The sequence below is a fragment of the Peromyscus leucopus genome, chromosome 2, assembly GCF_004664715.2.
Source record: "Peromyscus leucopus breed LL Stock chromosome 2, UCI_PerLeu_2.1, whole genome shotgun sequence".
In the NCBI taxonomy this organism is placed as follows: domain Eukaryota; kingdom Metazoa; phylum Chordata; class Mammalia; order Rodentia; family Cricetidae; genus Peromyscus; species Peromyscus leucopus.
The window spans coordinates 17,106,741-17,118,713 of NC_051064.1; the positions used below are offsets into that span (position 1 = coordinate 17,106,741).

At 45.0% G+C, this 11,973-nt stretch overlaps 1 protein-coding gene across 5 annotated transcripts in view; it reads right to left on the bottom strand.

The window, feature by feature from the left end:
* Runx1t1 (RUNX1 partner transcriptional co-repressor 1) overlaps nucleotides 1-11,192 on the bottom strand; it is a 153,874-nt gene extending 142,682 nt beyond the window's left edge. For 2 of the 5 annotated variants that reach the window (XM_028871610.2, XM_028871606.2), the window contains exon 1: nucleotides 10,901-11,192. In XM_028871610.2, the coding sequence (XP_028727443.1) occupies nucleotides 10,901-10,928 (28 nt within the window). In that variant the 5' untranslated portion in view covers nucleotides 10,929-11,192. Of the gene's footprint in view, nucleotides 1-2,771; nucleotides 3,013-3,041; nucleotides 3,710-10,900 lie in introns of those variants that run through there. The other 3 variants (XM_028871608.2, XM_028871612.2, XM_028871607.2) reach the window with 3 other exon arrangements.
* Between the last annotated feature and the right edge of the window lie 781 nt (nucleotides 11,193-11,973).

Genomic DNA, 11,973 nt, shown 5'->3' on the forward strand with positions numbered 1-11,973 from the left:
TGCCTTTGTGACCTGCAGACAGTGTCACCACTCACACTCTTATCATATGGATGAAGGACTTTTTATTATGATTATTTTAAATACAATCTGGAGTTTTCTTTTTAATTAGTACTAGATGAGTTAAAGAACATGTCTTTCCTAGAAATGTCACTAGTAAAATGCATCTAATTTTTCCTCTAATGTGGTCCATAAAACTTATTTGATTAGCAGTACTATAGAGGCCAAAGCCTTTGTATGCAGGCACTCAAGCATAATTTAATCATTTTATTTAAGCATGAAAAAAATTATTTGAAAGCCCTGTTAGGTAAAATATCCCTGATTAGTTTAAACTTACATTTAAAGGTGTATTAAAGGTGAAATACATTACAGACTGCTCAGTATGCAATGAAATCATGTTAACTTTCTCACAGTAGTGGCCAGTAAGTTAAAAATTGTAGTATTAGAGAATGTAAGGAATAATACCTCACTTTAAATAAGCATATTTTAAAAGATTATTTAAAAATTAATTTTGTTTTGTGCAATGCCTTTTTATATTACCAGGATTTTCACCTATGGAAACCTCTTTTCATAGCCAAACGAGATGAGGCCCTAATTGCATCACACCATTTATCTGCTGAGGAAAATGCAATGCAAATGGAAACGCACATTAGGCAGGAGACTGTCAGAACAGAAAATTGTTTTTTTTTATTTTTATTTTTTTTGTTTTGTTTTTAAATAACCCACTCACATTAACAAAAGGCTGCAGTAGCTTCCAAATTATAGGTTGTTATTTTTAGTGGAAGTAGTTCAATATTCATATTGGAGCAGATGTAGCAGTTCAACAAAACGGCTCTTCAAATCCTGCACAAATTGAAAACAGGAAAACTGATTGCATTTTCTCTTATCACTTTCCTTTTCTGAATTGACACTTTTAGCCTTCTGAAAATTTACACATGGCTTTCATCTCAACAGCACCTGCTGATCAAATGGAAACCTAACATTTTCATGAAAATGGTCTAAAAGACTAGTTTTGTTTTAAACCATCGCAAAGGGCACTGGTTCCCTGCTTCATGGCAGCAGTCACTATATACTATGTATAAGTCATGGCCATTAAACTTTTTAAAAACTATGGTTAGTCTCTTTTGGCTTTATCTCATAACTACTTTTGGTGTGGTTCAAATTTCTTGGACTCAGTGTCTACCTAATACTTAATTTTATTATGTTTTCTATGCATAGTGTGTAAAATGCAAAGTGTGTAAATTGCCAGATGACAATAAGACAGCAAATTATATTTTGTCAGCATCTGCTTGGAAATCATATAGATCCATATCACTGTCAATGGACACACCTGAGCTTGAGGGAGTCACATCCCATCATCCATTTCCTGTTTCACCCACCAAAAGAAACTGTAGAGAAGTCAGAGTCAGGCCCTCTGTCTGGAGAAACTCTAAACACTGTTTTTCTAAGACACAGACGTAGCTGTGTAAGAACCCTAGACTGGAGCCCAGTGGAATCACCCAAACACAACTGGTCACCTACTGTAATTATTTCCAGAGAGAGTAAAGGGCTATCTTGGAAATGGGTGTTCTCTTATGTGAAATACTCAAGATTGCTGACTAGGTTGTTTCCCCCCAGATTTCTGAATAAATATACATTTCTATGTAATATTCAATTCTGGGGAAATGACTGATATTCCCAAGACATGCTATCTGACAGTTCCTTAACCAAAAACGCTCTGCTCCTTCTGAAGACCTGCAGGCTAGCCTTCCCCCTTCTGCCTGAGTGATAAGGTAACCTGAAGGCAGAGGGGACATGCTGTAATCTTTGCACCACTCTGACCAGTTGGTCTGTGAATGTCAGTGTTTTGTCATGCTCACTGGGGCAACAGCAAACCTGTAATGTCAATATGTTCAGTCAATGGAAGTAAAATAATGGGACTTATTGTCTTCCCCAATCGATCTGCCGCTGTCAACAAGGAAACATGCTCATCTGGCTTTAAACAAATTTTAATTAGGCTTTTAGTTACTGGCTCATATCTGGGTACCTATGAGAACACCCATCTCAACTATGTGTAGGAGGCAAAAGCAATCATTTTGTCTACTTTTATTCATTTTAAGAACCTTCTAAAGTTTACACGATTTTTTGAAAATACATTCACGAGTCAAGTGACAATTTGCTTCTTTCACCCCACACTGACTTCAAGCAAAAGATGGCATGGTTCAAATACAAAATACAATCTCTCTACCACACCTAGAATAATGCTCGTCCTTCTAGCCAGAGTTGAACCATAATCTACCATTCTCCTCCTTCCATATTAAAAGTGGTCTTCATTGGCTTTTCACACTCCTTCTAGGACCCAAAGCATCAATTCATCACCTGTTCAAACCAAGCCACACAAAACCAAATATAAATGAGCAATCCCCAAAGCCTCGGCCCTTCCCTCACTTTATCAACCCTAAAGAGAAAAGGTGAGAAAGCTCCTTTAAAATAAGGCAGGTGCAGAAGTGCTGGGAAAGCAAGCATGCATGGGGAATAAAACATGCAAATCACTCAAATCGCACCTAAGTTCCCTAGTCCTTCCTCCTTTTACCAAGAGAGACCCTGTCACCTCAAAATCAAAATAAAATAGAGCTAATCAAGTTGTTAAGAGTTCTTCCTCTCTCTTCTACATCTGAGGGTTCCAGCGTCCGATCAACAAATAATCTATTGTTCCCCCTTTATCGAGTCTCTTTAAACCTATTCAGGCTGGCAACACTAAACCCAATTAAAGATAAGGCCCTCCGTAATCTCACCTCCGTGAGTCCCCGTCTGGATAGCTGAGGTGATGGGAGATAGCACGGAGGCCAGGGCCGCTGCCTCCTCCTCACCCCGCACAACAAAAGGCAGATCCTCTCTCTCTCCCTCTGTAATCTTTAAATGTAAATTCCCTCTGGCAGCTAAGAGGAGCGCCCGATAACAGGTTACATCTTCACTTCCCTGGCTCTTATCTGCTCCAGATCGTTGGGGGGCCGCCCCCACGCCGCGCCCCGCCCCGCCGCCCCCAGCCCGGCCGCGGAGATTACCTTCCGGCGGCGAGCGCGCGAGGCGGCCGGCCGCGCGGCCCCCACACCGCCGCTTTGTATTCATTAAACACACATCGGAGCTTATCAGAAGTAAAGGGCTGGTCGGGATGGCACATTGTGTGTGAGTGAGTGTGTGCGCGCGGGAGGGAGAGGAGAGGAGCCAACGTGCATCAGGGTGATTACAATATCAGCAGGGCCCAGATGGAGGCAGGAAAATAAACAGAGGGTGCGTGCGAGACGGAGGGGAGCGGGAGGAAAAGTGGGAGAGAGAGGGAAGAGAGGGAGGGAAGAGATGCTGGCAGGAGGGGAGACAGGGAAGGGATTCAGGGGCGGGGACCGGCCTGGGATGGGGTCGGAGCCGGAGGACAGCTACCCAGAGAGGCTGGGAGGTGGTGGCAATCAGGGCTGCCGGGTAACCTGCGCCCCCCGAATCAGCCCCACCTCCTAAATATTTGGATTTGCCAACCCTGTGGATCCACAAACATTAGAGGTTCTGTCAAGGTCAGCGGGATCAAGAGCTCTCTCGGTGGTTTTGACAGTGACACTTTCACCACTTCACCTCCATCCAAAGACACAAAATTTGCAAAACAAATCTACTGTGCCCACACAACAGTTCTGCAGTCTGCCAGGACGAGCTCCTGTGGGAGTTGTCTCTCTGTTGACCCCCCATATACTTAAACCCAGCCCCCACTCACCCCCCCTCCCCCCGAGATACAGGGAGATACAAAAGAGCCTCACCCCCCGCCCCATACACACACCCATCCCTCTCTTTCCAGGCTTTGAGTGTGTCCTAGCTGAAGATTCAGGGCAGTCAGCATCGTTGTGATAAGGAGGACCACTTGTGATTGGTGGCTACAGGTGACTCAGACACCTGCTCCACCTCCAGAAGTCGTGTTGGGGTAGGAGCTTCCTTCTGTGTACATCTGAGAGTCTGTTTGGGAGGTGGGAATTCGAAATTGAGGCAATCAATCTTGGCTTGAGCTGCCTTACAGCTAGCTCTTCACCCACCCAGAGCCTGAGAATCAATCAGAACAAGCAGGGGCTAATGCTCTGCCAGCCGGCCAGAGTTCATCCTCCTCCGCCCCAGCAGGGTCAGGAGGGGGATACACCTGAGTAGTCCCTAGGGAGCCCCTTTTCACTTTTAAATGCACCCATCAGACAATCTGAACATCTGATCAGATCCTTAATGGAGTGCGGATAATGCAGCAAAGGAGGTCTTCTTATTGGGGGAGGGGAGTGTTTGGCTGTGTTGTGTTTCTAGGCACTGAAGCTTGGTTAAGCCTTTCCTGTACTATGGAGAGTGAGTTCAATAAACCACAGACTGGCCTGGCGTACACTGTGGCCACAGCTGCTGTGAACTTGGGGTCATAAAATAGTCTATACAAGAAAAGTCAGTAGAAAGCGACAAAATGGGGCAGGAACGGGGTTAATGAGTTGAGACAGAGAAAAGCAGGGACATATTTTAAGAGAGGCTTTGTTTCATCAAGTGCCTTCCAAATCACCTAGCCTAAAACAACAAAACTGCTCTTCTGTGCAATGGACGCCTTGCGCACACACGCATGCGCACACAGACACACACACACACACACACACACACACACACACACACACACACTCATGCCCCAAGAAAAGAATCAAGGGAAATTTGATAGGTAACACAAAGTGAAGAAAGCGAGGCATGGTGGGGGAAGGGCATGTGTGAAAATCTTGTCACAGAATGAATGCCAGATAAAAGGGGTTCTGCTGCAATCCTCCAGTAATCCAATAATGTGGAAAGCCTCTCAGTATCACTGCACAAGAACAAGGTAATATTTCGCCATAAATCTTCACCAAGTGACCAGGTTCAGTCGCTAGTGAGGAGTGCTGGGGCAGGAAGTAAACCAGTAGGCAGGTTACATGACAGAAGCAAGTGAGCTCTGCATGGTGAAAATCTGTCATCCCTACATGTTTTAAATTTAATAGCAGATTTCCAGAATACCCCTTTAGCTCTTGTAAAGGGTGTCCTTTCACCTCCTTTTTCACTCTGACAGAAAACTGCATTCCCAGTAGCCAGCCTCAGTCACTGCAGTTAGATCTGTTTGGGCACAGACTGTATACAAACACCTTGAAATCCAATGCAACTCAGGAAAGGGGGGGGGGCAGGGAATACAACATGCAAATGCACATTGATTTTCTTTCCCCCCATTACAATATCTGTTACAATGTGCTAACAAAAATGGACTAGATGCATATGCACAGAAATGTCACCATCAAACCCATTATCTTGTGTAATTAACACATGCATAAAAATGAAAAAAGTTCTAATACCGCCTTTAACCTCAGAACAGACTCATTTTTCCCCAAAAGGTATCCCAAAGACTAGGCACAAAGAAAACTGCAGGGTAACTAATGTATGGGTGTTCTTGTTTTGTGAAAGTACAGTGTTTCTACCACTCTGTGTGCTGACTTCGGGCTCCGCACTACCTCCAAAGCAAGTATTTTGCTTCAGATTTTCAAATTTTCACACACACACACACACACACACACACACACACACACACACACACAAGCTCAGTGTGCTGACCTCCCCCCTCCTCTGTAATCTCAATGCTCAGGGGATCACTATGACTTCCAGGCCAGCCTGCACTCTATAGTAAATTCTAGGCCAGCCTGGGCTACAGAATGAGCTCTTGTCTAAGAAAATCAAAACAAAACCCAAAGCAATATAGTAATCAGGAATTATTATCATGGACTGAGTACCCAACAGAAAGTGGTACCTATAATTACAGACAACTTAACGACCAAGCTGGATCGAAATTTTAATTTCAATGAGTTCTTTTCTTAATAATAGGTTACCTTCTTGTAAAAGCAAGGAGTCCATCTGCCCCAGGCAGATAAGTTTTGAAACATTAATTCAGATAAAATCTAGCATTTTCTTTCTTTCTTTGAGTATGTGAAGTCTAGTGTGCTATAATGTGAGAATTCCAGCATATGACCATTATGGCATAATATCTCATTGCTCAGCTTGTCATTATTTCATTTGTAATTCTTATGTTAATTATGTTCATAATTACTATAAACAGATGTGGTAGACATTCGTGTGACCTTTCATTGAAGGATGCATTCCTCAGTCATTTGTCTTTAATTTCTCATGGAGGTGAAGCTGAAAATGCAGAAAAGGAAAAAATGCTTTCCAATTTTTAAAAAACTCTTTCTATGCATATGTTAACACAAGACCTCCCTTCATCTGCATTTCAGAATATGAAAACATTTCTGGCGTTTAAGCTGCTTTACTGCACATTTCTAAGCTGCTGAGCCCACCGCTGTTCACTAACTTGTAACTATGGATGCCAAACAAAGGCTACCACCCATGTCCAAGTTATCGTCTTTATTTTTTCAATATCAAAGGTTAATGCAGCAGGATTGTGCTCCAGAACCAAGTGCCTAGCAGCTACATAGCAATTTATTTACTCATAACTCAACCATCATCCTCTTTACATAAACACATTTACAATAAAATCAGTATGGATTTCATTAGCTGAAAACCTCCTTGAATTTCATTTCTTTTGCCCTCAATCTATAATTAGTGTGGACAGACAGGTGCAAGCCCTTCTCTTCTACAGATGGCTACTGGAAATGGTGCAAAGTGGCTCCTTGTGTTTAGACAGCACAGAGATAACCCGCTCTGTCTTATCGTTTACAATTACCTCCATTAAACTGAACTAATGTTTGCTTTAATAAAATGTTCACTGTTCTTTAAACATTATTTAGGAACTCTTATATTAATGGCTGTAAAAAGGTGAACTTGGAAGGTGTCTCTCTAGATAATAATAAATAGCTTACTCTGGATAAAATGTCCCTTTTGATGGACAATAGTCTGAGGTTCACAAAGGTTTTTATAGTTGATTTAACATTTATTTGTTGGTTTATACAAAGAGGGTCAAATGCAATTTTGTAAAGGTCATACAGGTGACCAATACAATTTAACAAGCAAAATGAAGGGAAACAGCATTCCCCCCCCCCCGCCCCCCAAGTTTAGAAGTTTGAAATGTTTGTCTATATTCTTGGGGACTTCGGAGTTGGTAAAGAAGTCCCCAACTACTAAAATGCTAGATTGTTTTCACCTGATACTCCTGTTACCCTAACTGCATGCATGTACTTAACTTTTAATAGATTATTGTTAAAACCTTCTTCCAAGGCACATTTAAAATTTTTAACTGAATCGAAATGACTTTTGTAAGTTCACAGTTTAAATGACTCCATCTCATAGTAAATAACTTCTATAAACCCAAAGCTCAGTGTGTCCTGCTTTTGCTATCAATAAAGACCAAAGATCACAAAATGATGAATAAAGTACCCATATAATAAAGAACCTTTAAATGCCCAAACATCAACAAATAAATAGCCTTTCCCACTTACATAACTTACAGTAATAGACTCCAGCAAAATGCAACTGTCTAGGTTTTTTTCACATGCAAATTGTGCAGGTGCCAATTTTTCAGACTGCTTTGCTATGAAGGGCCATGTTGCCTGCATAAAACCTCAATGAAGAAGGCTTTGCATTCAGGGCCTGTCAGCTGATGTTCATATCAAAGAAGTGAGAAACAGGATTTGACAGTGAAGAATGTCCTAAACTGACAACCACTGACCAGCATTCTTAATGGAAGCATTTCTTTCTCGTGATCCCTTTTCAATGTTTAAAAAAGAAGGGAGGGAGTAGATAAGCCTCTATTTTACAATAAAATAAATTATAACGGCACCTGACATTTGTGGGATTCTTTACAATTTGTAGAGTTTACCCAAAACTATTTAGGCTAACACCTCGATGAGAAATCTCATTGCTGCTCCTAACATCAAGGGCAATGCTTCCCTTCTTTCAGAAAAGAAGGATTGGATAAGTATTACAAAGCAGTGGTCTGTAGCTCAGAGGATGCTGTCCTGCTATTTCCTGGAACTTGCCACTTAATAGTGCAGCTTCCACAGCACTGAAGGTAGAACACTTATTAGGAAAGTCCTTTCAAAGACCATTTTAAAAATCAAGTCATTATCATTAGCAGGCACTGGTGGTAAGAGAGACTTAGAAAAATATCATCTCAAAGGCTTCTGGTCTGCTTGGAGTTGTCTAAATATTGGAGAAAAAACAATCCAGGTGCTCTGTCTGCTGCTTTTATCAGATGAGAACCAGACACCGGCAAAATCACATACTGAAATTCTCCCACACAATATCTAGTTTTTCAAATAAAGGGGCTGTCATCTACATGATTTGTAATTAATGGTTAAACAAATATATTTAATATGAAGTTCTTCTCTAAGCATAGGCTTAGCTAAAACTCAATTTCTGTGTGCCCAGAATGATTCCTTGGTGATTTTATTGGGATTCTGTCTTTTAAAGAATAAATTAATAAAACATCACATGCAAAATGCAGTACAATAAGGGGAGAGTTTGACTTTCTTAACACCCATCCTGGTTGGAAAATTAAAAAAAAAAAAAAAAAAAAAAAAAAAAAAAAAAAAAACCAACCTGGATCAAACTAAGATTCTAGTTAACATCATGTGAGACTTTTGAACCTCTCTTTTAAAAACAATAGTAAAAAGAAAATGAAACCACATAGCCATCTCTCTCTTCGTTGACAGTCACCATAGTGCTAAAACTAGACAGCACTTTAAGCATTAATATGGGGGAAATAAATAGCAGTGGGAATGTGTTTTTGTTTAGACACATTAGAACTGACATAAACACCCGAACTGAGACTCTGGAGGCTGAAGAAACAATGGTGTGTGCTGATCCTTTCTAAGGAATTGTGTGAGCAGGGAAGTTCTACACTTGCGTGGCCAAGGCAAAGTGCTGCGATAAACTAAAAGGAGCCCCAAAGATTAACAAACCGTTCATCACCGAGAAGCTGGTCCATTTGTATTCTGGGGAGTGTGGACTCCCTGGGCATAGACCCAGCTCTACTTCAGTTCTGTGCAAAGGAGGGGTGATAATAAGAGCCACTGAGTGCACTTAAAAATGGTACAGATGTTGAGAAGGAGACTAGGAGGGGGAAATCCTGTAAAACACATTTGAGTTCACACAGAAGGTATAAAGAATGCTTTGGTCAGCAACCCGACCTTTATCAGGAGATAAATCAATTTGCAGCAGCTGTGGACAGCCATTTATATACAGGCCCTGGGCAGATTAATTAAGGGAAGCGAAGTTAAAAATTCAAGAGGGCTCCGAGTTACATCAAGCACATGAAGTTGGTCTGGAGTGGTCTCTCCAGCCCCCTGGTCCTCACTCCTTGGCTTTGGGGCTCTTCCCAGGGAATACTAGATAATTCCTTTCAAGCTTCTTTCTGTGCATTTTCCCAAGAAGCACCAGTCACTCTGGGGCACGCTGGGATTTGTGGTGCCCAGTCCTGAAGGAAACCTAAATTCAAACGATTTCTCCTCTACTCTTTGCAAGGGGCTAAGAAGGCCTATGGCTCCAAGACTCTGGCAAAATCCTCCAAGCTGTAACAGCCTAAGGGGAAGAGGCGGAGGGAACATAGCTATTTTTAGTAACAGTCCTGGTTCACATCCTACTGCCCGTAATCAAAACACTCAAAACTTTTCCAAAGCTTAACTGACCTTACCAAAAAAAAAAGAAAGAAGAAAGAGAGAGAGAGAGAGAGAGAGAGAGAGAGAGAGAGAGAGAGAAAGAAAGAAAGAAAGAAAGAAAGAAAGAAAGAAAGAAAGAAAGAAAGAAAGAAAGAAAGAAAGAAAGAAAGAAAGAAAGAAAGAAAGAAAAAACAGGTTTAAAAAACTGGGTTTAAGTACCTTATGCCTACCTAACCGTATTTGCTTAAATCACCCTGGGCAGCCAAAGGTCCGCCGGGGGAGCGGGTGTAGATGTGCCAACCGACCTGGACCTTCTAGATCCGCCTTGAGGATGGTGAACCGTGGGTCCCGGGAATCCGCTAGCCCCAGGAACTTCCCCTGAGGGATTTCTGCAAAACGTAATAAATTCTCCCCGCTGCAGCTCGGGTCTGGATTCTGCCGGGGCGGGAGCTACTGGGCACTACGTTCTGCTCTGGGCTCAGAACAGAGGAGCATAACCGGGTCGGGGCTGCGATGGGAGCACCCTGGAGGGCCAGGATCGCTGGGCTAGCCGCGCACTGAGGTACCACAGAGGCGATGCTGCCCAGGTGTCGCCGGCTGCGAAGCTCAGGACTTGCCTCTGGCAAGAGACTTGGTTCAGAGAAGCTGCCTGAGCGTCCTTGTTGAGGTCTCCCATCAAAGCACCCCCAAAATACTCAAGGATAAGGAGAAAGTTGTCACGCGGGGCACACAGAGCCGGGGTGCAACTAAGAGAACGCCCACCCAAGTGACAGCACAGTACTAAGTTAGGGCTCTTCCTCTTGCTCCTAGAACTAAAGGTGTCCACCAAGAGAACCAACCTTTCGCTTCCAGTTTCAAAAACCCACGGTGCGGGTGTGGAGCCACCTGCCAAACACCGTGGGCACCTTGACCAGTTAGTTGTTTAGTCGTTAGTCGAAGGAGACACGCTCATCTTTCTAATCTCCTTTGATGAAAAAAAAAATAATAATAATAATAATAAAAGAGTGCGGAGAATCTAATGTAAAAAAAAAAAAAAAAAGAGGGGAAATGTTGCCTTAGCTTGTCCGCGAAGTTCAGTGTCATCGCGGACTACAGAAACCGCGATGTTCTTCTTTGCCCTGCTACGCAGTCCTCTTACTCTAGTTGAGCATCAAGTTCAGAGCCTCTCGGTCGAATTAATCCAAACGAAGCTGACGGTCATCGGAATAGTAATTAACAGTACCAGCCCGAGGCCGGTCCCCGCCACCCGCTGGCCCGCTGGCCCGCCCGCCCGCTGACCCAGCCCGCCCGTAGGCACTTACACTGCACAGGGCCGGAGAGTCCCACCATCCGCCGCGGGCTCCCAGCTGCAAATAAAACTTCCTGCGGTCGGTGGCCGCCCGCGGGGCCAAAGGACCAAGGCGCGGTGCCGCTTCCCTCGCGAGGCCAGAGTGTCCGCGGCCACTCGCCCACGCGCGCTCCCCCGGAGGCCGCCTAGTCTTTGCCGAGCACCCGCGGCCGCCGCGCACAGCGAGCTGCGGGGCGAAGAGCCCGGGGTGGCGGACGCCAGCCAGACGCAGCCTGCGACGCGGAGCCCGGCGCGCGCCGAGCTCAGCTCCCCTCCTCCCGCCTCGCTCCCTCCCTCCCTCCGCTCCTCTGTTGTTGCTGCTGTGGCAGACAAATGTGATGTAGGGCGCAGGGGATTGCCACTGTCACAGGCGGCGTCTGCGTCCGCTTCGCCCGCCCTCGCTCGCTCTCGAGGAAGGCGACTGCATTTATCTGCAGGGCGTCCGGGCGTCCGCCGGGGAGCAGGAGCGCCGCGCGCAGCGCACAGCGCCCACAGCGCCCACAGCGCCCGCACCAGGCCGGCTGCGGCGCGCACCCGCACCCGGGGGCGCCGCGACCGCTCGGGAGGGAGGCGGCGGCGCGGCCGCGACCAGGTGCGGGGGGGGGAGCGACTGGGGGGAGGTGAAGGTGGGAGACATCTGTGTCGTGCGGGGGTCACGAAGGTCAAGTATATGTTAACAATGGGCAGACCGGGCTCGCAGGGGTGCGCTGGCGGGCCGGAGGCCTGGCTCCCGGCCTCGCCCTCTCTGGTCCCGGCTGGATGTGGGGCTGGCTCCCTAAGGATGCTTTCCCCGGGGTCGGGATGTGTTGGTGGCCCCAGTGCCCTGCAGTAACCCAAGACGACCACTTTCCCTGGCCATCTGGAGCGCTCCTAGCTGCCCTGCCTGTGTCTCATCACGGGCTGCAGAGACAGCTCTGCTAGAAATCAAGGCACTCTCAGATCTCGCTAATCCCCTTCTGTTAGCTGATTTCCAGACTGACTATTTGCTTTCGCATTAGATAATAGCCTTAGAGAAAACAATTATCATTTCTTTCCCCCCTTTGTTTT